Source organism: Engraulis encrasicolus, chromosome 21, assembly GCF_034702125.1.
Source record: "Engraulis encrasicolus isolate BLACKSEA-1 chromosome 21, IST_EnEncr_1.0, whole genome shotgun sequence".
Lineage (NCBI taxonomy): Eukaryota > Metazoa > Chordata > Actinopteri > Clupeiformes > Engraulidae > Engraulis > Engraulis encrasicolus.
The window spans coordinates 12,113,598-12,140,342 of record NC_085877.1 but is presented as its reverse complement, the minus strand read 5'-3'; the positions used below and the strand labels follow the sequence as shown (position 1 = coordinate 12,140,342).

The window sequence follows — 26,745 nt, the reverse complement described above, 5'->3', positions numbered from 1 at the left end:
TACAATATTATTTTAAATTCTGCTATGCCTTCAATTGAGAAGACAAGATGCACATGGGAACAGGACTTGGGTGTTCCAATCCCTGCGTCGACCTGGGAAGGTTGCCTGGATTGGATACACACTTCATCTTTATGCCTTAGACATAATCTGATTCAGTTCAAAATTCTTCACAGACTGCATTTCTCTAGGGAAAGGTTGGCCCACATTTACCCCAACACTGACCCACATTGTTTGAGATGTCATCAGGGCTTGGCCACTCTTGGACATATGTTCTGGTCATGTCCATCACTGACTAGTTTCTGGACTCAAATATGAATGAATGAATGAATGAATGAATGAATGAATGAAACTTTATTGTCATTGTACAGGTACAACGAAATTGGTAAAGTGCAGATGCTCACGGTGCTTAAAAATCAACAAAGAACCTATATATATAGGCTACTGTATAAAAAATAAATAAGATTTTAAAAAGTCAGCTGTGCAAAATTAAGTGTGTAGATTGCTTTTGGATAAAAACTGTCTTTTAGCCTGTTTGTTTTTGTACCCAGAGCCCTGTAACGCCTGCCTGATGGCAGCAGCTCAAACAGTTTATGTCCAGTATGGTAGGGGTCTCTGATGATTTGCTTGGCTTTCTTTAGACAGCGACAGGAGAACAACTCCTCTAAAGAGGGCAGGGGACAGCTGGTGATCTTCTGAGCTGTGCTGACCACTCTCTGAAGAGCTCTTCTGTCCGCTGCTGTGCAGCTGGAATACCACACACATAAACAGTATATTAGGATGCTCTCTATGGAGCTCCGGTAGAAGGCCACCAGTAGACTTTGGGGTAGATGGTTAGCCCTTAAGACCCTAAGGAAGTACAGTCTCTGTTGTGCCTTCTTGATGGTGGCAGTGGTGTTGGTGTTCCAAGTAAGGTCGTCCATCAGATGAACGCCCAGGAAGCGGGAATCAGAGACCCTCTCCACACAGGCCCCATCGATGACCAGCGGTTGAATGTTAGCCTTTGTCCTCCTGTAGTCCACTATCAACTCCTTTGTTTTTGAGATGTTTAGGAACAGGTTGTTCTCCTTGCACCAGACCGATAGACGCTGCACCTCTTCCCTGTATGCAGTTTCGTCTCCCTTGGAGATGAGACCTACGATGGTGGTGTCATCAGCAAACTTGATGATACTATTGCTGGAGTGAGAGGGGGTGCAGTCGTAAGTGTATAGGGTGTACAGGAGTGGGCTTAGCACACAACCTTGGGGGGAGCCTGTGCTGGTGTTTATGACTGAGGACAGGTGGGAGCCAGCTCTTACCCTCTGGGAGCGGCCTGTCAGAAAGTCCAGTATCCACCGACAGATGGAGTGTGACAGCCCCAGGTCCAATAACTTGGTCACCAGTCTGTTGGGGAGGATAGTGTTGAATGCCGAGCTAAAATCCACAAAGAGCAGCCTGGCATAGCTCCCCTGCTGCTCTAGATGGGACAGAGCAGCATGAAGGGCTGTTATGATGGCATCATCTGTGGACCTGCCGGCCCGGTAGGCAAACTGATGAGGGTCAAACCCAGGTGGGAGACAGGAGGTGATGTGAGCCCGAACCAGTTTTTCAAAACACTTCATAATGATGGGAGTGAGTGCTACTGGTCGGTAGTCATTCAGTCCACTGATGGTGTTCTTTTTGGGGAGCGGGATGATGGTGGAGGACTTCAGGCAGGGGGGGACAGCAGCCTGGCTCAGGGACTGGTTGAAGATGGTAGTGAAGACCCCAGCCAGCTGGGCCGCGCAGTCTCTCAGGACCCGTCCAGAGACACCATCCGGGCCCGCTGCTTTCCGTGGATCCACTGCCCGTAGCACCCGCCTCACCTGCTGTTCCTCCAGCACGAGAGAGTGACTGCTGTATCCTGGTGGGTAATGGATGGCAGTGTCAGGTGGCTGTACCTCAAAGCGGGCGAAAAAGATGTTAAGTTCCTCTGCCAGTGAGGTGTCCACGGAATCTGTTGACTTGGTGCTGGGGCTGTGGTTCGTGATGTGCTGAATGCCCTGCCACACCTGCCTGGAGTTGTGGCTCTGGAAACAGTCCTCTATTTTCTGCCTGTAAGCAGCCTTGGCTTGTCTGATTCCCCTCTTGAGGCTAGACCTGGCCGCGCTGTACATCCCCTCATCACCACTCCTGAAGGCAGAGTTCCTTTCCTGAAGGAGGTTTTGTACCTCTCTGGTCATCCATGGCTTGGTGTTTGGATAAACCCTGATCTGCTTCTCCACGGTGACACTGTCTGTGCAGAATTTGATATATTCCAGGACAGCTGTGGTATGCAGTTCCAGGTCTGGGTGTTCAAAGACTTCCCAATTTGTTGACTCAAAACACTCCTGCAGCTGCTCAGAGGCAGTATCGGGCCAGGTTATGACTGTTCTGGTGGTTATGGGAGTGCTTCTCCTGAGGGGGGTGTATGCTGGTAACACAAGCAGCGACAGGTGGTCTGACTGGCCCAGGTGTGGTAGTGGTTTCACTCTGAAGCCTGACTTGACATTTGAATATACCTTATCCAATATGTTGTTCCCCCTTGTGGCGCATTTAACATGTTGATGGAATTTAGGCAGTGCTGTCTTTAAATTAACATGGTTAAAGTCCCCTGCTACAATGTGGACAGCCTCTGGATGAAGGCTCTGTTGGTCGTTAACTGCGTCATATAATATTTGATGCCTTTACACATATGTGTGGCAGTCACATTCCATTAGACCCCGTCACTGCTGTATTTGGTGTTATAGGTGATCATGTTAAGATCTCTACATCCCAAACATACGCCATTGCATTTGGTTCACTTCTTGCAAGGAGACTCATCTTGCGACAATGGAAGTCTGCTAATTCTCCGTCTTTCCTTTGTTGGGTCAAAGAGGTTTTGGCTTCTTTACCTCTAGAAAAACTTAGATACTCAAGGGGTAGATCCTCTAGCAGGTTTCACAAAACGTGGAGCCCTTTCCTGGAGTTTGCAGAAAGTCTTTCTTTTGAGCGTCAGTGATGCCTACTAAAGACACTGGGCGTAGTACAGTTGCACTAATTAGAAATTGACACTCAAACAAATCCACATAATGTTGCAATGTTAAAATGCTCCTCAATGTAGCAGACCTTTTTGTGTTTTTTTTTGTTTTTTTGTTTTTTTTGTTATCATTGTACTTTCTTTGTTATATTTCTGTTATCACTGTTTCCATGTATGTACTTTATTTATTAATGATCATTTTTGCATTATTATTACTTCAAATTGGATGCTGTATGTGTTATGTGTACCTCTGGGTGGGTGGGATTTGGGTTGCTGTTTGTAAAATTTTGAAAATCTATAAATAAAGTTAAATAAAAAAAAGAGAAAAGATTTTTTTAATGTATTTTTTATAGAGATGGACAGCTATGGGCAACATCTATTCACATGATTGTTATGCACAGTGCCTATGACGTCCTTTCTACTCGGAAAAGATCTATAACTCATGAAAAAGCGAACACTGTGTACGTCATTGGAGTCTGTCTGTGGTATGATAGATGGTCGTGCATGTGAATGGAGACTCTCTCCTCACTTTACCTTTCTCGCTACCCTGAGCATGGCACCCTGAGACACCTGATGACTGCCTGTCTGCACTGGGTTAAAGGTGCACTGTGTAATATTTGTAGCAGTTTCTTTTTAGAATTCATGCTGACCACTCATTACATTTTACCTTCAGAAATACTTACCACCACCTTCAAATGTTAAGTATTCATCATGAATGGGAAAATTGCACTACATCTTCTCCATGTCTGCCATTTTGAATTTCCAGAAATGTATATTTTTAGCTGAAATGTTTTAGCTCAAATTTGTCAATATACAGCACAGTTTCAATGAGCAGCATAGCTGCGATACCTAATCTGGATTAGCTACAAATTGCATGTGTTAAATTTCACACATTTTAATTTAACTCACTGCGGCAGTCTAACTTAACATTACTTGTTCACCGAAGCAGTTATGATATCTTTACATGCAGGTGGGTGTTTGAGTAGTGAGTAACAGCCACTCTAATAGTTGTACAGAACAACATTGCTTAACCTATTTCGCTAACTAGCATGCTAACTAGTGATTTCTCAGACCAGAGACAAAGCTATTTCTCTTCATAACTATTTGGCTTTCCATTAGGGCTGGGCGGTTTTGGAAAAAATTAGCATCACGGTTTTCTTGATGAAAATTGATATCACGGTTTTCTGCACGGTTTTTTGATATGCGACGATTTCCCCCCAAATCTTAATCAATCTGGGGAAAATATCTCAAATTAAATGTTAAATCATGAATTTAAATTAATCTCCATTCATATTTTATCATTTTTTCATTTCAATAATATTTTCTATAATTTATAGTTTATATTTCCATATCCAACAAAGTCTCAAATTAGAGAAAATGCAGCATTTCATGAAATAACCTAAAATCTTGACCAGGGTGCCATAGATTTTTCAAGGAAGAAGGGTTAAATGATTATAAGCAGCTGTTTTGGGCTTTTTTCCAAGACAGCCCAAAACAGCTTATTTCGTTCTACACCTGGCAACACTAATTGCTTATTTGTCGTTCTACACCTGGCAACACATCCGGCATGTTGTGCTGCCGCTGGACTAGCGAGTAAACAACAGTGGGACAGAAACGAAACAGACTGAAGACAGACACGGAAAACAAACGGATTTACTTGACATTGTGTGCATATTGTCTTTGAATTAAAGTCCAAATCCAACGTAGAAGGTATTTTGTCCGGTAGTTTGTGTCATATTGCGATGTGTTTCGCTCCTATTTTGCCCCCAATTCATTTCAAACAAATATAGCAATGTAGCAATGTATCTTGTCTGCCCATTGCATTTGAAAGCTAGGCTACTTTAGCTTATAAGCAGTCTTAACAGCAGTGCTGCGCACTCAGTTGGGAGGATGGTAATTAAATACAGTTAAGAATCAGATAACTGTTGTAGCCTGTTAACATAGCACCACATAGAATTGCCTTTTATTTAACTTTGTGGTAGGCTAAATTGATTAAAATGTTTGTCATGATTCATCCAAGCCATGTGTGTTCATCATGTTTCACTCTCACTAGCCTCTAGCGCGTAACCAATTATTTTATTAGCTCAATCAACATCTTACATTGTGGTGACATTCCCTAGTAGAACAGCAACAACAGTGGAGTTGAAATGAAGTGTCAGAGACTTATGAATAAGAAGAATCTTTGGAGGTGTGACACGGAGTATGAAGCTCACGCACATAACATAGTAGGCTGTAAACAACAACAACAAAACCGTCTCTCATCAAAAAGAGAACCTTGTGTAGTGTAAACCGAGATCACGGTTTTTTAATCGTACACCGCCCAGCTCTACTTTCCATAATCACAGACGGTTGCTGATTAAAGTATATAGTTCCAAAACACCCTCAGCATCATGCAGTGGCTGGTTTAATGGTTGAATTCCTCATGTAAATCCACCATTTGAATAAGGCAATTCCATTCTAGGGCTGGTAACATTCCCCAGAAATTAAATTCGAATATGGGTCTTAAAATATGATCCGCATATCGAATATATTCGAATATTATTATTAATTAATTAAGATTTTTCCCGCTTAGAAAATCACGCAAAAAACAAGCACTGGGAATGGAATAGACACTTTAGACAGTGGGCAAAAGGCTACTGCATGTCGTTCTTCCCGTTTATTTTGTGCTGGAGATCGAATAGATACGAACAACACAAACTCGAAGTGGGAAAGTAGACACACGGCACTAGCCAGGCTGTGCCCTCCTAGTGGCGCAACACTTTGAACGTCGATGATAATCAGGCAAACACGGTGTGAAAGACTATCTTGGTCCGTAACTAGCGACTGTAGATGTTAGAAGCAATGTTGTTTGCTCGTAAGTAAATGTCACTCTTAATTTAGGGCGTATTAATTCAGACCAGGATTGATAGACTTTCGTTTTGACCAAACATTGTGTTTCTGTCACCTGGGGTTGGTACGGAGGACCCAGATAGGCTACCTCTCGTGACTAGAGTCTAGTCTTTCACAACGACACCTTCGCGGATGCACACTCCCTCTCTCACTCACCCACACAAGCGTGAACACACACACACACACACACACACACACACACACACACACACACACACACACACACACACACACACACACACACACACACACACACACACACACACACACACACACACACACACACACACTAGCGTCACCCAACCTCTCCAACTAAAATTTGGGCTGTACCTCTCTTGATTCCATTGCTGCTTTGACAAACTCCTTGGTGCCGTCTGCTTTGGTCTCATGCATCTCTTGCCCAATTCAAGCAATTTGTGACTGCCTCTTGTCGCCTTAAGCCAGCATTTGTGGCGGACGGTGCAAAAATGTGAAGACCAGTCCAGTCGCTTATCTGTAGCTACAAAAAAAGCTATATTGCGACTTCATGGTGCTAACTCACACATCGCCAGCTTCCATACCACTTTATCACTCGGAGTCGGCTCACTTTTATTCCGTGCATAGTTTGGGGTGGGGATGTAGAGCTCCACGTTGTAAGTCATTCACGAGAGACGACAACTTCTTACAATGCGGTTCAAACAGCAATAAGAACTCAAATGTCAAAACAATCTGCACAAAGCTACAAGTACTCTCTATCAACAAAGCAACTCGCAGTCCTTGCTTCCTTCTTGTGACATGTGACTGCAGCTACACACAGGCCAGTAACGCACCATGGACACTTAATGAAGGAGAATCAATGCGCGCGCTGCCCTGTGCAATATTTTGTAAATTATTCGAATATTAATTTTTACATTCGAATATACATATTTTTCCCATATTCGAATAATATTCGAATTTCGAATATTATTTTACCAGCCCTACTCCATTCCACTACCCTGCAGCAGCAGTGCTGCACACTGAGTGACAGAGATTTTTCCCCGTCTCCCAGTCTGCCAAAATGCTGCCACCCGCCCCCTCAGCACTCTCTGCTCATTGGTTCATAGACTTATCCTCCACTCAGAGACAGTTCAGAACAATATTACTATTGGCTGACAGACTTAGCTGGCGTTGTTGTCTGGACGAGTCCTTTCACAGCGCTTTGTTGATTTTAGCGACTTCATAAAAATATCTCGATATTGCAAAATTACTCATCGTCAAAACATTCACGATAATTTCGCAGACGATATATATCGCCCACCCTTAGTGGACCATGTAATGATGTTGGTGGTGAGATTATGTGAATGGGGTATGCTAGGAACTAGCCTTCAGTCTAATTTTCCTATTTGCCATTCGCTTAATTTTCTGGTCTGTTGTGCATCAAATGTTCTTGTTCAGAGTGCTAAAGCACTCTTGTGCCCTCAGATAAGTCTACAGAGTGATCAACACACTGGAGCTTTCCTTTGAGGAGTAAAGCTCCTAGCGTGTAACTTGGTAATTGGAGCGTATAACTTTGTTGTCTGTGGTACTGCACACTTGTGAATTGGAGTCTACTGAAGCCACTTTTCCCCAGTAGGAAACACATCTAACAGCTTAACTTTCAACTCGCGTCCCATTTTTTTTAATCAAGTTTCCAACACTTGAAGGACTTCAGTGATCAACTTGAACCCTTGAGCAATAAACATGCAGTATGAACCAACTGTCCCCTAGGACAGATCATAGGATCTGCTGCACTGAGACCCAATTTTCATATCCTATATACTTACTTGTAGTAGTATTCAAGTCCTGTTTGCTCTCTTGGCGATTGCTGGTCGTCAGCGACCTCCCTCCCCCGTGCGTGTTTGCTCCCGTTTGGAGTTTGAATACAATGTCAACCAGGGGAGGCCTCCTCCATTTTACTCCCCGTGTGCATAATTAGTAAGTGTATCATACCTATTCATTTACCCTGTCGTCGCCCCCACCACGGCGCATGTTTATTTGCACTTGTTTTGACTTCTGGCGACAGCCTAAAGCAGTGGAATCCGCGTGTATTTTACTGTATATTTGGCATGCGTGGAGCAGTGGTGGCATTCAAGTCTTGTTTACTTTCTTCGTGATTGGCAGGCAGACGTCAGCACATCAGCCTCCCTCCTGGTGCATATTTGATCTCATTTTCGGTTCCGGTGACGTCTTAAACCAGTGAAAGCTGTTTGTATTTTGTATATCCTGGGGCAGCCGTGACCTAATGGTTAGGGAGTTGGTCTTAAGATCAGATGGTTCCAGGTTCGTTCCCTACACTTCCATCCACAGTCGAAGTGCCCTTGAGCAAGGCACCTAACCCCACATTGCTCCAGGAACTGTAACCAATACCCTCTAAAAAAAAACCCTCTAAATCACTTTGGATAAAAGTGTCAGCTAAGTGTAATTTAATGTAATCTCGTATATATTCTGCTGCCAGTTTTTAGTACCTATTTACCCTCTTGGTGATTGACAGTCGTTGGCGGCCTCCCTCCCTCTGCATGTCTGCTGGTTTTTAGTTCTGGTGATGGGGGAGAAGCGGCTTCCACTGCTTTTAGTCATCATTAGCGATAATTACTGCACCCTGCACGGCAGAGGCCTCCTAGCCCCCGCTAATGTGGCTGATGAGTCTACCACTTAATTAATGTTCCCCCTGACGAATCTTTCTTCATCCCCACCCTAAAGGCGGCTAAACGTTCCTCTCCTGCTAGGATGGAGAAGGTGTTTGTGTGTGTGTGTGTGTGTGTGCGTGCGTCTGCGTGTGTGTGCGCGTGTGCGTGAAGGAGGGTGGGCGGGCTGTAAAAGTAATGATCATGTTAGGTTGGAAGTCTTGCTTTTCTTTTGCGCTTTCACACGGTGAGCATAAAACTAACCCTGAGAAATGTCCAGCGGCGTTGGCAGTGCTATTTGCCGAAAGTGCGTCAGTCGCTCTGTATGTAGTGCAGTGCCTTAATGTTTTATTCATTTCCAGCCCCAAGGGCAACAACAAAGCTCAGCCCTTGTACACGTACATGTAATTTACTGTATGCGAGAGTGTGTGTTGGTTTCTCATTTAAAAAGTGTTGCACACTATGAGGATTAGCAGTAATATGACTCACTTGGCTTTTTTCCCCCTGTCTTTTTTTTGCTCATTAGTGAGGTCTTAAAAGGGCTGGGGTGCAAAGAAACAAATGGAAAGTGGCACGTCTTTCAAGTTTTTTTTTTGCTGTCAAGTTGTGAATACTTGATGGCTTAAACTGCCGTTATCACATTTGGCATTCGGGACTGTTTGATGTCTAACTGATCTGCAAGCTCTCGTGCCTGAGCGCATGATTGAAAACAATTAGCCGTATTTGCCACTGAGAATTCAAATGGAGATTACCACTTATCTGATTGGCTGTGCACTGCACACCATGTTGCAAAAGTTATTTAGTCTGATGGAAAGCAGAGTGAACAGTGCAAGTAAAGCACTTTGTCTTTCGCAGTGGCAGTTTTAGAATGCCAATGTTCGGATTTTCAAATCCCAAAAGTTCTAGAACACTGACACAATAGTCAAGGCAGTCGTTAAATGACTCTATTTTCTTGTTGTCCCAAGGCAATGAAAGGCGAAATCGTAGTCACTTTAGACAGTCATTCTTGTTTTCTGGCTCTGAGAAACTTCATCAGGACTGAATAATGTCAGCTACGGGCGCCTTTCATTCCACTCTCCGATTCCTGCTGAGGCTCGAGTGGCGTCCATATATTTCTCCTCATTTTGTGTGCGAGCATCTCACAACCATGATTTATTTACCTGCCCTGGCAGACATTTTTGCAAGTCTGTTGTGCCTCAGCATTTATTGAAAGACGTCAAGAAAAAAAGACCTTGAAAATGCATTCCTTGTTATAAAACAAGCCATTTGATTCGTCTGGAACAAATGCTCGTTTTTGTACCTGTTGTTATCATTCCTTTGACATGAAAATACATGATTGAAAATGTTCCTTTTGAAAGGGCTATTTTTTCCAAGCTATCAGGTGAAGTTTTTTGTTTGAGCAAGAAGAAGAAAAAAAAAGGGGGGGGGGGGCATATATTTATATTTATGCTAGGAATGTGTGAGTTTAGGCTTTTGTGTTTGTGATTGAGTGAAGGCGTTTTGTGTGTGTGTGTGTGCGGCTGTTATGTGTGTGTGTGTGTGTGTGTGTGTGTGTGTGTGTGTGTGTGTGTGTGTGTGTGTGTGTGTGTGTGTGTGTGTGTGTGTGTGTGTGTGTGTGTGCGGCTGTTATGTGTTGTGCCTCCTCTTATTATGTCTGTGTTATGGTGTTCATATTCTGTGTTGTGTCTCCTATACTATTATTATGACTGACTTGAGGTGTGTGTATTCTGCGTTGTGTCTGCCGTTATTATGACTGACCTGAGCTGTGTGTGTGTGTTCTGTGTTGTGGTTGCAGTTGGCCGCGGGCATCTACAGCTTCGCCTGCTCCCTGTGGAACCACCACACGGACTGCTTCCTGCAGCAGGTCTACGCCGGGGACCAGGAGGCCGCGCTCGCCTCCCTGGAGCGCACGCTGCTCTCACTCAAAGGTGAGGATTGGGCGCAAGGACGCACACACACACACACATGCACGTACATGCATGCACACACACACACACTTTTCACATAAGCAACCAAACGCACACGCACACATACGCGCACATACAGGCCCACAGCGCACACTGCGCACACTGCGCACACTGCTCTCACTCAAAGGAGAGGATGGACGCAAAGACGCGCACGCACGCACGCACGCATGCACGCACGCACGCACGCACGCACACTTTTCACACACACACACACACACACACACACACACACACACACACACACACACACACACACACACACACACACACACACACACACACCCACACACACCCACAGGCCCACAGCGCACACTGCTCTCACTCAAAGGTGAGAACACATACATTAACACACAGGCATGTGCACGCACACACACACACACACACTACACTGGGACTATGAGGCCACCCTCTCCTCTCTGAAGCGAACCCTGCTCTCACTCAAAGGTGAACACACACAGGCACACGCACACACACGCACACAAACAGACTAGCACAGATGTACACAACAACAGTCTTGGCTGCAGGTCGGTCCTCTCAGTTTTCTTGAGCAATCTCAGAGGTGTAAACAACAAATGCATGCTCACTGTCTCAATAAAACTTTCACACAAGCACACGATCAAAGGTGTTGGCTTGCACACCTTTCAAAATCGATGATGTGGTATGACATGACACACACACACACACACACACACACACACACACACACACACACACACACACACACACACACACACACACACACACACACACACACACACACACACACACACACACACACACACACACACACACTTTGACCAACCTAAACAAGTTGATATGTGCGTGCCCACACTGAAACACACAGACACACAACCCCTCACTCACCTGCTTTCTCTCTCACGCACACACCATCATACATGCTCTCTCATGTACGGACGCACACATAAAGACTCATAGATGTTGATAAGCCCACAGAGATGCAGCAAAGCAAATCAGACATGCAGCACACACCCACTTACACACCCAAGGTCAAAGTGACATATACACGCTCTCATGTATGAACAAACACACACACGCGCATACAGGCTTATGCATGTTGATAAGACGCATCGAAAGCAGACAGATGCATCAAAGCAACCTTCAGACATGATACACACACACACACACACACACACACACACACACACACACACACACACACACACACACACACTGAAGGCCAAAATATTTTCCAAGAAGTTTCATCACACTCTGGCTGATGTGGTAGTGCAAGTCCAGCCTAATCACAACATGGCAAAGGTCATGTGAGAGAAGGCCAACTATTTCTCACATTTATACCTAACATGTATTCAGACCCTGCTTCCGCCTCACATTTTCCCCTGACTTCACAGACTGACCATGTGTTTGGTTGGTTGGCTGTTCTGGATCAGAACGCAAGACACAGACTTTTTAGGTTTTTTTGGGTAAAAAAAGCAAACCTCACTGGCACACATATATTTAGACTGAACATGTGTTTATTCGTGTTTTTGTGTTCATTCTTGTCCCTGACATTATGATTCAGACTAACATCACACAGCCAGATTTATTTACATAATATTACATGTGCAACGCGCAAGATGTGATTCTGTAATAGGTGAAAGCATTGTGATTTTGTGATAGTGAACATTTTTGTCCTGATGAAAATGATATGATGTTTCTTTCGGTAGGTTTGGTGTTGATATAGACATCCGAGCTCGATTTTCTCAGGATCTTGAAAAAAACCCCACTCAAAATGTTGACAAAACTCTTGGCAGTACAGGGCGCAGTGCTTTGAAGAGGGGGGACGTCTGCCTATGTGTTAATTGGTTGTGTTTATTGAGTGATGTGCTCTGATATTTGTTTTTCCTGGAAGCAAAGCCATTCCTATTTTTCTCTCTTCCTTAAGGCAGGCATATACTTTGCAATATTTTCACTCGCAGGTATTCAGCTCCTGGTCACACTGTATGATGGAATCACATGGGATAAAAAAAGTTCACATCTCACGACTTACATCCTCACACTATACGAGCCGAGGGTCGGATGTGATCAGAATACTCACACTGTACGACACAACAGGCTTGTTTACTGGAGCTGCAGATGACAAAAACGTAGAAGGGAAATGTGCACCTGTGGTGCAGGTGAGGATGCGTTCAAGAGTTGTAGCATTGTGTCATACTCACGAGGGGAGACCAGGATTCTAACAGTTTTGATGTTCTTGTGACCACACCAATTGCAGATCGCAAGCTGGTCGTGAGCTGAAATTGCTTGTCGTTACCCCATGTACACTGCAAGATGCAAGACTCACAATTCAACTCCGATTGAAAAAGAAATTGTCCCGATTCCCAAAGTCGTGCGACTGCCAAATCATGGCAAAATCGATCTAGAAATCATACAGTCTATGTCTGGCATTAGTCAGTTGTCTATGTCAAAACTAATGGTTTTCAGCCATCTTTCTATACAAAAGAACCCTAAAACTATTTTAGTACATATGTGCTGTTAAAATCCTCTTCAGGACCAGGCACAGCAACCACGTCTCTAGTACAACAAAAGAGCTTGCACACTCATAAAGGCAGCATTATTTCATAAATTATGTATGGGTGGTACAATAATAAGCCATGCATGTGTCCCATGGCACTAAAAAAAGGAAGCCTGTAAAATGCAAGATGGATGTATTCAAATATCAGGAGAGTGTTGGGCAAAACACAGGAAGAAGTTAAAGACTTACCACACCTCAGAGACATACCTGAAACTCTAGGCTTTGTTGCAGAATTTTCAATGCAGTATTCTAGACCTGAGTGATACTCACAGCAACCTAACTTGGGCACCATAGCAAATCTCATTCGTGTTTCAAGGGGGTGATTTTTGCAGCACACTTACTTTGGAATATTAATGAGATGGAGACAGGAGAGGGGACCTGCAAAGATTCATCTGTAGCTGATATGTCTGAAACTGTCTCGCTTTGCATGCCTTGCCTTGCCTTCCCTTGAAACCGCAAGCTGCCTTTTTTTGGCTATTGGCCATGTTCATATTCACATCTCATGCTATTCACAGCCACATCTCATGGACATACATTAAGTCAGGCCCAGATGGAGGGTCAAAATGTAGGCTTTGATAAGATAAGCCAAAGATGAACGGCACTCAGATGAGCTCCCTTTTTAATCCATGTTATTGAAGCGACATTCGTGCAGCCACAGCCCTTCCTCAGTGTGTATGCTGTTCTCTGTACGAAGCAGACTTGCCATGAAATGTTGATGATGGTTGAATAATTTGGATTGTTTAACAATTATTTTAAAAATAGTCTTTAAAAAGTTGCCAAAGCTGTTGTCAACTTTCTTTTGCTAATAGTGTGTATAATTCAACAGGCAGCCTAGAGGAGATCCGGTGAGAATGTGAGTGTTACTTGTTTTACCCTTCGGCAAATCAGAAGTGAATCTTATTGCCATCGGCTGAAAGCTTACAGTCCCAGGAAAAAGTTTGTACACCCTTTGAAATTTCTTACATTTCTGTCAAAATTGATCATAAAACATGGTCTGATCTTCCCGGAAATCTCAAGAAGGAACAATCAGAGTCTGCTTGAATTAATTCCACCCAAACATTTACATGTTATCATATTTTATTGGTCATAAGGCCATAACATTCACATGAGAGCAGGGCATAAGTAAGTACACCCTTGCATTAAGTAGGTTTTAACCCTCAGTTAGTTGCAATATCATCAACCAGACTTGTCCTGTAGTTGCAGATCAGATTAACAAAACAATCTGTTTGTATCTTGTCTCTTCTTTAGAGAACTGCCTCTCGTTAGCAAGGTTTGTGGGATGTCTGGAGTGCATAGCTTTCTTGACTTCATGCCATATAATCTCAATTGTTTTTGTCAGGGCTTTGACTGGGCTATTTCAGAATGTGTATTTCATTATTATGAAGCCATTCTAAAGTCGATTTGCTTCTAAAGTATGGGTTGTTGTCACATTTCAGGACCCATACTCTTGTGTGCTTCAACTGTGTGACAGACTTCCTCACATTTTTTCTGTAAAATATCTCGATAAACTTCTAAGTTCATTGTTCCACTGATAATAGCAAACTGTCAAGGACCTGAGACAGCAAGGAAGCCGCATATAATGATGCTCCCGCCACCATACTCAGAAGAGGAGATGTAACCAAGAATAGCTAAAAATGGGATTCATTCTGCCAATCTAAAATTAATGGGGTTTCTGACCAAAAAAATATTGCTGCACCTTTGAGGTTTGCGAAAAAGCATTTATATGCTTCATAGAATTACTGCAAAATATTCTGTATACCAACGTTGAAACCAAAGTTGAATTGTTCAGGGGAACACACAATTTCATGTTTGGAGGAGAACTGGAGAACCACACCTTCACCAACACATCATCTCCACCTTAGAGTATGGTGGCGGGAGCATCATTATATGCGGCTACCTTCCTGCCTCAGGCCCTTTTCAGCTTGCTATTATCAGTGGAACAATGAACTCAGAAGTTTAATGAGATATTTTACAAAAAAAGTGAGATCTGTCTGTCACACAGTTGAAGCACACAAGAGTATGGGTGCTGAAATGTGACAACAACCCATACTTTAGAAGCAAATCGACTTTAGAATGGCTTCATAATAATGAAATGCACATTCTGGAATAGCCCAGTCAAAGCCCTGACAAAAAAACAATTGAGATTATATGGCATGAAGTCAAGAAAGCTATGCACTCCAGACATCCCACAAACCTTGCTGACGAGAGGCATTTTCTAAAGAAGAGGGAGACCAGATACATCCAGATTGTTTTGTTAATCTGATCTGCAACTACAGGAAACATCTGGTTGAGGTTATTGCGCCTAACTTGGGATTAAAACCTATTGAATGCTAGGGTGTACTTACTTATGCCTTGCTGTCCTGTGAATGTTTACATCGTATGGCCAATGAAAATATGAAAACTTGTAAATGTTGGGGTTGAATTAGTTAAAGCAGACTATGGTTGTTACTTCTTGTGATTTCCAGGAAGATCAGACCATGTTTTATGACCAATTTTAACAGAAAGGTAAGAAATTTCAAAGGGTGTAAAAACTTTTTCTTGGGACTGTATATCTAGTGGTTCATTCACTTGCAACGAAGTTCATCCTGACAATGCTGGTTGCACGTTTGCTAAACTGTCAAATACGTTTCACTATTTTGTGATTCATATATGGTGGGCTTGTTCATTTTAACCCTGGAATTCACAATATCTATGCTGCGTACAAAAATAACTTCTGCCATGTTGAAAAGTTCAAAGGTTGTATCATCTGGCCAACTTCTGTATCAAAATATTCTACGAGTTGCCCAGTGGAAAATACCACATGGGGCGTTCATACATGAGATGCTTGATACAGCTGTGTGTGTGTGTGTGTGTGTGTGTGTGTGTGTGTGTGTGTGTGTGTGTGTGTGTGTGTGTGTGTGCGTGCGTGCGTGCGTGCGTGCGTGCGTGCGTGCGTGCGTGCGTGCGTGCGTGCGTGCGTGCGTGCGTGCGTGCGTGCGTGCGTGCGTGCGTGCGTGCGTGCGTGCGTGCGTGCGTGCGTGCGTGCGTGCGTGCGTGCGCGCGCGCGTTGTACTTGTACTTGTACTTGTACTTGTACTTGTACTTGTACTTGTACTTGTACTTGTACTTGTACTTGTACTTGTACTTGTACTTGTTAGGGTTCCAGAAAACAAAGAATTGCTCACCTTTGTTGTGAGGACATTTGTGGTTGTGAGGACATTTCAGTCCGTCCTCACATCCATTAAATATGCTGTTTGTTGTTTATGAAAAAAATAAAAGTGCAAAAAACGTTTGTATACTGACAGGCTAGTGTTAGGGATTGTTTTGGTCAGGGTACAGTTTAGCATTCTCTTGTTTTGAATGCTAGTAAAATGCTTTGGATTCAATGGAAGGTCTTCACGTGTGCATGTGTGTTGGCGTGTGTGCTGGCATGTACGTATATCTTTTAGTATTCCCTCTGTTCTCTCTCTAGCTTCAGATGCATCAGCTCTACTGACTCCTTAAACACACACACACACACACACACACACACACACACACACACACACACACACACACACACACACACACACACACACACACACACACACACACACACGCACACACACACGCACACACACACACACTAAGTTTTTTTCTGTTCTCTCTGTCGTTCTCTCACACACACGCACACACACACATGCATGATCGCATGACCTGATAAGTGCATGGCCTGACTTCCAAAGCAGTCCTTCGACTACCTCTGTAGTCCGTATGTGTCTGTCTTTGCACATCCTTTTCTTTTACCACCCATCGTTTCCATTCATACAAAATGCACTCACTACCTGCACACACAGTCACTCACATGCATACACACACACACACACACACACACACACACACACACACACACACACACACACACACACACACACACACACACACACACACACACACACACACACACACACACACACACACACACACACACACACGTACACACACGTACACATGCATGACATGATTAATAAAGCAGTACTCGGTTGTTATCACTTCTCACTGCGTTGTCACTTAACAGGGGGGAAAAAACCTTCCATCTGTTTCATCAATCTGGCATAAAAGGCACCTTGGTACAGACTTGATTACAGTTTGCACCTGCCGGGGTAAAGACTTCACAAACAGGGATTTGGTCTGGTGCCTCGCATAATCTATATCAGCGGTTCTCAACCTTTTTTTTTTTTTTATAGAAATGCCCCCTTGACCTCATCATAAGCCCCCCCAATGCCCTCTTCATACAACTGTCAAGGCCCCCTGTAGTATTAAACAGGGTAGCCGCGAGGTCTAAAAAGTCTAAAAAAAGTCTTAATTTTTTATCCCCCTTTTTAGGCCTAAAAAAGGTCTAAAATATCTGTCCCAGGTCTAAAAATTTTAACGAAGGTCTAAAATTTCTTTTGTCTTTTTTCCCCCAACCGGTCTGCTGCGAAATGCAATGTATGAAACGTGACCGTCAAACATGAACATTAACTTTGGAAAATGTGATCGAGCGTCAAAAGCGCAAGCGGCGCTCGTGCATTTCTTGTATGTTAGCGCGCGAGGCAGCTGGTCAGGGGAGGATTGTTTGTAGGCTATCTAAGAGTGGTTGTTGAGGACATTTGGGTCATCGTGGAAAATTGGGTATTTAAACCACGTTGTGCCAAATGTATTGCGTCGTCCCGGAAGACCGAATTGTGTGGATTGAGTTACCTCCACTTCGACTGACAGCCAGCAACACAAACCGTGCCCAGCGGCAAATCCAAGGGCTGAGTCGATGAAGGTTGGTGGAGCTCCGTCACTTCTGGCACAGGTGTTCTCTGCGTCTTACAAACATCACGGACCACCACTAACTGCCATTATGTTATTTTAACAATGCGCAAATGTCTCGCCAAAACAATGAAACCTAACTAACTAATCATATTAGCTGTAAACAGCGCATCTATCTGTAGTCAATTTAGAAGATTTTTTTATGAATCATAGAAACATGCTTACAGTTTGAATAAGGACTCAACGGTGGGCTGAGAGGTGCCTGCGCCGTGCGCGCATGCAGGGCTGTGACTTTCTCCATTGACGGGGAGAGTGATTGTCAAACTTTTAAAAAAAAAATGTTTTAACGGCGCTAGAAATGCTAATGTCCGCTTAGCGTAACTGCTAACAAGTTATGAACCTGTTAACTTTATGAGGGAGCGCAACATATCTGTGTATAAAGTCATCATTGGACTTAATCATAACTTGCCCTGTTCATGTTAGGGGAGAGATGGGAGACTTGGCGACTGCTCATTTGTTGCACGACAACCTCACCTGAAGTTTGTAGGGCTTTATAGCATACAGTAACTCTCAGTAACAGTAACATAATGTTTAATGTGCAAGGCTTCTGTATTGTCAAAGTAATTTCTAATTTGCCTACACATCTTATTTACAGATGTTTTGGCAAGTGTAGACTTGCATGGATGGAAGAAAAAAATATGTCTCATTGTAAGGCTAGGTACTGGTACAGTACCAATGAAATAGTTTTATCTATAGCATACCTTCGTGGCATATTAGGGCCTACTATGGGTTGACAGTATTTTCAGGTTGGTTGTGTTGCATAATATGCCCCCTAGCTCTGTCTTGGAAAAAATATGCCGCCCCACTGACCAATTTCACTCCAGAATTGCTGGAATATGGCTGGAATATAAGACAATTATGACTTTTTCTTAAATACTTGCCACTATTATTATTTTTGCCATTATAATTATGGCAATAATTATCTTTTCGTGACACCGGTGCTGCAACCGGGAATGGGAGCGATGCTGGTTTAAATTTTCATTTTTGTGGTCTAAAATAGGTCTAAAAAAGCTCTAAAAGTTGATGTGGTCAAACCTGGGGACACCCTGTTAAAAAATAAAATAGATCAATGCACCCCAATGGCAATTGAGCAACCTCCCCCTCTCTCAGCTGCATAGACCCGTTTAGAAGTTACGGCGTCACTGACTGTGCATGCATTGTTGGCTCAGACACACACAAACAGACAATGCTGCAGACCCTAAAGAGAGAAGACCTCTCGTCCTGAAGTGTGTTCGGTTGTAAAAACATTGAGATCCTAAATGTACACTTCTTACGCTATTCCTCGAGGGAACAGGCTGTTCCAGAAACATAGGAGATGTTTGTGGTTACAAGAAATTAAATGTACTGACTGGGCTGAGAGCACCATCAGGCAGGCCGGTGTCTGTGGCGCCCAATTCATATCTGAAGTTATCGTGACTATCCATTTTCTTATTTCGAAAAAAAAACCCACCATGCTCGTTTCTTTACAAATGTGCGGTACATGGTCGATTCTGCTCCAATAATGACCACAAAGAACGATTACGTCGCAACTGTGTAAATACAGTTAAGGCAGTGGTTCTCAACCTTTTTTGAACAAACGCCCCCTTGACCTGATCGTAAGCCTGCCATTGCCCCCCCCTTAGTATTGAATAATAAAATAGACAAATGTCCCCCAATGGGAACTAAGCCCTGCGCCCACTCGGCTGTTTCCTTCTCAACGCCCCCCCTGGGGCTCCCCATCACCCCCTGGGGGGCTGTACCGCCCCAGTTGAGAAGCACTAAGTTAAGGGGTCTATTGTTCTCAATGCCCACCAAGGGCTCCCTAACGCCCCCTGCGGGCCCCTGCGAAGCTGTAGAGCCCTCGTTGAGAAACACTAATCTACATTCTACATTCACATTCACATCTACATTCACGTCTCTAAACCTGTTTTTCCCCATTTACCGTATCTCCACGCTGGAATGATGTGCCGTGTTTGGGTGGGAGTGGTGCAGATGTTTGTAACCAACACCATTATTGTTTTTCTTTTTCCTTTCTTTCTTTCTTTCTTTCTTGCTTTCTCACGCTCTCGCTCTGTCTCTTTCTCCCTCTCTCTCTCTCTCTCTCTCTCTCTCTCTCTCTCTCTCTCTCTCTCTCTCTCCACCCCCCGCCTTCCTCTCTCCTATCCTGACAGTGCTGAGAAAGCTGACAGTCCATGGATTTATCGAGCCCAACCAGAACATGGAGGTGATGGTAAGTGTGTGAGCTCAACAACAGTCATTAGGAAGGGAACGTCTCCGACAGCGAAGTCTCGATGTCAGGTCGATAGGTAAAGGGAGGTGTGTGTGTGTGTGTGTGTGTGTGTGTGTGTGCGTGTGCGTGTGCGTGTGCGTGTGCGTGTGCGTGTGCGTGTGCGTGTGCGTGTGCGTGCGTGCGCGCGTGCGTGCGTGCGTGCGTGCGTGCGTGCGGTAAGATAAGACAGATGTGCGGAAATACTCCTTAGTCTTATCGGACATTGGTTGACATTTCATACAGCCCAGCTGCTCGGACATGTGCACATGCAAACAATAGGGGTATGCATGCTCACTCACAGAGACGCACTCACAGAGACGCACTCACAGACACGCACTCACAGACACGCACTCACAGACGCACTCACAGACGCGCACACAGACGCGCACACGCAAACGCACACGCACACGCACACGCACACACACACGCACACACACACACACACACACACACACACACACACACACACACACACACACACACACACACACACACACACACACACACACCATCCACATTCCTTAATTGCTTCTATGCCAGACCAGTGGGCAGTTAAATTCAAATTCACCAATCAACGCGAGCAGCAGCAGCAGCAGCAGCAGCAGTTCATATTTCTTTGCCTGGAATGACACTGTCAGGTGTATCGTACTGTATATGCACTCAGGGTTGGAAATGGGCAATACATAGGCAATTACTAACCCCATATAACCAAGCTTTTTTGTGAACTCTGCCTCAGGCCATTTTAGAGACTTTATATATTTGGGCTGCTGACAGCATTTTGTCTGGCCCTGGGAAAAAATCATCTGAAAAGGACCCCCCCCCCAATGTAATACGTTAAATGTAATGGGGATACAACACTGGGCCCAGGACAACTGTTCTGTTTGTCCCGTCACCCCCCAACTATGGCTGGCCTGTTTGGGGGGAGAAAAAAAGCTTTCCTCCCCAACCCTGACCAATGCGGTGTGGTTTGACAGGCAGCTGTGTAGGTGATATTTTCTGCTGTGCAGAGAAATCGGGTTGCCAGCGATGATGGCGCTCTTTGATGAAGATTGATGAGTAATGCAATTACCATGGGGGATAGGACTGCTGCCATTCCAATTCTCACTTTTTAAATTCACCTGTGTTTATTATGAATTTAAAATGAGATTTTATTTATTTGTCTCATTTGCCTGTGTGAGATTGGTCATCATCAGCAGTAGCACATTCTGTCGGTTCACCTACCACCGATCAATCTTTCAGGTGGGGAAAGTGTGTGTTTAGCGACTAAGAAATGAAAAGGAGCTTTGCTGGAGAAGACGAATTCTGTTACTAGAACCTGCTGTTAGTGTTTCAAGACAGGAATTTATCCAGAGAAAGAATGCACACACATCCAAGTTGTGAAGGTGCTGAACCAAACAGACAAAATTGCATTGTGATGTAGGTTTAAGCCACTGAAACGTTGTATAGTAGGCTACCATTAAACATTTGGGAGCGTTGATGCAGTGTTGCGGATTTTATCATTTCTTTTCAGGTTTGGAATTAATCCAGCCTTAGTTACAAGTCAACGGCATCCAGGATGCTGCCAGTTCTCTCGTCTCCCATTAGCACCCATGGAAATGCACAGCAGTGGTTCCCAAGCTGGGATTCGGGACCCCTAGGGGGTTTGGTTAGGTTAGGTTGGCATTTCCTGTGAATTTCTAGCAATAGCAGACAAAGGGTATGTTGTCCCAGGCCCAGAAATAGAGGGGTCCCATTGAGTCCTCATTACATTGCATGTATTCAGTAGAGAGACCTTTTAGATGACTTTGCCCCTGGCCCGGCCAAAGCTGTCAGCGGCCCTGAGAGTTTGTTTGTCAGTTTAGTTGGGTGTTAACTGGAACAGGATCATGACATTACATTACATTACACTTAGCTTTTATCCAAAGCGACTTTCAGTCATTTTTAGAGGATATTGGTTACAGTCCCTGGAGCAACGTGGGGTTAGATGCCTTGCTCAAGGGCACTTCAGCCATGGATGGAGATGTAGGGAGAGGTAAGGGTGGGATTGCAACCTGCAACCCTGTGATCTACAGTCTAACTCCCTAACTATTACACCAAGGTTGCCCCAATGAAAGCAGGCATCCATCTTTTACAGCATCTTCCGTAAGGTTAGGAGGATAACGACTTTGATTGATGGCAATGATTTAAAGCCCCACACTCCCACCGATTCTCTCTCTCTCTCTCTCTCTCTCTCTCTCTCTCTCTCTCTCTCTCTCTCTCTCTCTCTCTCTCTCTCTCTCTCTCTCTCTCTCTCTCTCTCTCTCTCCCTCTCTCTTCTCTCTCCTCATCTCTTCCCGCCCCCATGGGAGTTAATGGGGCCAAACTGCCATCATTAGCATCACCAAAAGAAACACAGCATCAATCTACACACACACACACACACGCACACACACACACACACACACACACACACACACACACACACACACACACACACACACACACACACACACACACACACACACACACACACACACACACACACTCTTCTCTTATCCCCCTTCCTTGACTAACAACCTAAAACCTCTGCCACTGCCACCCATTCCGCACCCCTCCCCCTCCAGTGTTCCATCGCCTCATTTGCGTTCCACAAATCAAACACGAAAAAAGTGCTCCATCCAGTCACCAGGCTCTGATGTATGACACATCTGGTGCTTAAGCTCGAACGTGCGGCAAAGTCATTTGAAAACCCTCCCACTGATTGATGGTTAGCGCAAGAAAACACGCTCGCCTTTTGCTTGATGTTTATATCTTTGCTTACCACTTTGTCTCGCTGCTTCTTTTGCGGCAGAGTGACGGGCGGCGTTAGCGAAAAGGAGTGAGTGAGCGAGCGAGTGAGTGAGAGAGAGGACCGAATGCATGGGGTTGATGGATGGTAATGACGGCAATATTGCATTTGTTTAACGTCATCACAGTGCACTTGGCATGTGTTTAGCTTTCGCACAGTTCTCCACAGAAAAGAATAGCGTGGGGTGGGTTGGGGGGAGAAAAAAGAAAGTACTTGAAGGCCAACAGCTGTGAACTTGGTGAGCAATGAGCCAACTTTTATGTTCTTCCCTAACCCCTTCTACCCCCTACCCCCAACCTCCATCAACACACACTCACTTCATGTTTAAACTCTTTTTTAACTGTCTCGTTCTCTCTCTGTCTCTCTCTCTCTCTCTCTCTCTCTCTCTCTCTCTCTCTCTCTCTCTCTCTCTCTCTCTCTCTCTCTCTCTCTCTCTCTCTCCCCTTCAGGGCTTCCTGAGCTCCGTGTTTGACAGACTGAAGCAGTTTCTGGAGTGCTGTAAGTATCCGCGTGTCTCCACGCATGATGGAAATGTATAGAGGCGTCAATCCTCTAACTGTCAGAAAGGAAACCAGCGTTCAGGAAGAGAAAAGAACAGAACCGCTTCTTATTTGATCCAAGAATTTTGTTTTTGAACCTGCAGATCCTATTGAACATGCAATTCTTGGCATAGGTAGTATATTGGTGAACATTTTTATTCACTTTCGTTTTTATTTAAGTATAGCCCCTTGAGATGTGACTTATCATTTTTAAGGGATGTCCTAAAGGGTGTTAAGCGCTATAATAGCTGTGCTATTTGCATTGGCAGAATGGATACAGCGTCCCTATTTAGTTTCGTTTTTATTTAAGTATAGCCCCTTGAGATGTGACTTCTCATTTTTTAGGGATGTCCTAAAGGGTGTTTAGCGCTATAATAGCTGTGCTATTTGCATTGGCAGAATGGATACAGCGCCCCTATTCATCGATTTATCTAGAGGCCTGCGGGCCAGATGTGGCCCGTTTGAAATGTCTTGTGGCCTAGAAACAGACTTAAAATTGAAATTTCTTTGCGGTCTTGCATATTTTACATAGCCCCCGAAAACGCCGGAAGCTCACAAACGTTTCCATTTGGCTCTCCTGGTACTGATGTTGAAAAGCACGGCGAAACAGGAAGAAAGAAAAGCGTTCTAAAGCTGGGATTGGCACCTCTGAAAAAAAAAATTCTTCTTATTTCCTATTATGGTGTTCATGAGGCAGTGATGATGGATGTAATGATGGAAAGCCAACATTTTTTTTCTAACCTCAAACCATCTAAGAGTCTGGTATCGTATGAAGCAGTGTTAATTTCGTCAGCTTTTTTTGATTTAGTCTTAGACTAAAATTGAGTTTCGTCATTGAGACTAAGTCATATTTTAGTCATTGCCTTCCAAATTTAGTCTTAGTCTTTGTCTAAATGACGAAAATCAATTTTAGTCATAGTCAAATTTTAGTCATTTTAGTCAACATTTCAATATAGTGGTGTAAAATAAATAACCTACAATGGCTATTGTTATTTCACAAAGTATTACTAATATAGCCTATTGCAGCAAATATTCACCTTGTTACTTGGTCATTTTCCACCAAAACCCAAATCAGTCATTTCAACATCATAGAGCAAAAGAGCATCACACACACACACACACTTCACTTCCAGGTGGCAAGCTTCTCTCTCTCTCTCTCTCTCTCTCTCTCTCTCTCTCTCTCTCTGTCTCTCTGTCTCTTTGTCTCTCTCTCTCTATCGTGCATTAGAAGCTGCTGCATAGCCTATTATATTTGATTTTGAGTTTGATCACGGAGGAAGCTACATGCTCTTCTTCACCTGACCGCGTGACTTAAAGCCAGATTGCCGGCAGTGGGAAGACCAGACATCCCAAGTCTGCATGAAGTTCAATAAGTCTCCCTGATAGTGGCTTCCCGATGACCACGAGTCAGATAAAATACTGCTGATGTTAGACTATGCAAGTTAGCGGTTTTTGTTTTCAATTGGCAATGCGAGCAGAGAACGATAATGACTCGTGCGGCATGCGTGGAATAGGCGATTGCGCGAGCACACTTCGTATGCCCTGCAAAAGTCCCAGGAAAAATAGTTAGGCACGTTATGTTAGTTAGGCAGGGGTATGCAGACTGGACGGAAAGGACACGCACATACAAATATTTAAACACTAATGCTGTTTTGTTTGTCGGGGATGTCGAGGCTCGATAAGCATGACCTGAAAAGAGTTTTTGGAACTTAGGAAGACACTGCAGACGCATGGAAATGCTGTCGACTTCCTTGGGTCTTTTAGCGTTGCTCTCGACGAGAACAAGTTTCAAATCTCAACAGTTTTAAACTCCTCAGCGATCGCCCATCCATTGATTCTTTTCAAAACTAGGCTACAGTCGCCGTGCCTCTCTTACTTTAGACAGGCCAACTTTCCCCCTGCTGGCGCGCGCTCCCGCGGTGACTGATTTAAATAAATTCACAAATCCAACCTTCATGATTTGTTTGCGAACTGCCTACTCATATGGTTATACAACAAATAGCCTATAGCAAACAGTACCAAAAAAGAGCAGGCAACGAACGCCGGGCTAAGACAGCTTAAGTGAAAAGGAGAATAGTAGAAGGGCGAGGAGGTTTAGAATGACAGTATCAGAGGAGGATTGGCGCGACTGTCATTACATACTGCAGAAACACATGTCTTCGTCATGGCTGCCAGCAGAGACAAGCGAGGCATCACAGCGTGAGCGCGCAATCACCTATGAAGTTCAAGACACTTAGGCCTATATTACAATTACAAATAACAAATTAATTATAAATAATTATATTTTTTAATGTCCATTCGTCCATGGCTTGTAAATTTCGTCTCGTCTTAGTCTCCTTGACGAAAATATTTTTTTATTTTCGTCATATTTTGATTTGCTTGAGGCAATTTTTAGTGCGTCATCGTCAAGGGAAAAAGGGGCGTTGACGAAATATTTTCGTCATCGTCGTGGTTGACGAAATTAACACTGGTATGAAGCACTAAATTGAAGTTGAGTTGTGGTGTTGGTGGTTTTATGATGTATGTGTGCCCTCTTAATAGAGTTGTGTGGGGACTCCATACTGTAAAGACCTTGCCATCTTTAATCTGCTTGAGTAATGCCCTGCGCTGAGAGTTACAGAGGGGTGCTGTAGACTTGAGGGTTTTTTTTTCTCTTTTTTTTTTCATTTTAGCATTTATCTTATGTGCTGAAGTATTTTAAGAATGGGTCTTGGCTGTAGTCCTAGAGGGGGCAAATGTCGATAAAGCAAGATTGCATGACTGCCAAACCCCCACCCTCTATTAATTTTGTGTTTGCTTTTTTTTTTTTAAATAAGAAATACTCCAGTCAGAAAGGTTATTCTTCAGTGACTGACTGATTGTCAGCTCTTGTCAAAGTCATTGAACTGTGCGCTTGGCTCGACAACAGATATTGCAATAACACCCTATAAACAAATTGATTTAAGGCTGTACTGTGTCTACTCAAGGAAAACAAGATGGTCAGGAAACATGTGCAACGTGCATGGCAACTATGTTAGGCCCTCCATCATTCTTGTCATTTGAAATGAATGTACGTCACGCATGGGGTTATTGTGCATCTTTATTTTGATTCCAGGACAAATAAAAACGGGCCAAAGCATTGATTATGTCGCTTCAGCCAGTAGTAGTTTCATATACAGTGAGTCCAATATGTATTTGATCCCTTGCTGATTTTGCCGGTTTGCCCACTAATAAAGACATGATCAGTCTATAAATTTATGATAATATGTATTCAAACATGGAGAGACAGAATATCAAAAAGAAATTCCGGAAAATAACTTAAAATAATATAT

The 26,745-nt window shown here is 43.8% G+C and overlaps 1 protein-coding gene across 1 annotated transcript in view; it reads left to right on the top strand.

Moving 5' to 3' along the window:
* ipo11 (importin 11) overlaps nt 1-26,745 on the top strand; it is a 188,783-nt gene that overhangs the window by 40,952 nt on the left and 121,086 nt on the right. Inside the window, exons 6-8 of the mRNA XM_063187689.1 lie at nt 10,319-10,451; nt 19,992-20,050; nt 23,345-23,393. Coding sequence (XP_063043759.1) covers nt 10,319-10,451; nt 19,992-20,050; nt 23,345-23,393 — 241 coding nt within the window. The remainder of the gene's footprint in view (nt 1-10,318; nt 10,452-19,991; nt 20,051-23,344; nt 23,394-26,745) is intronic.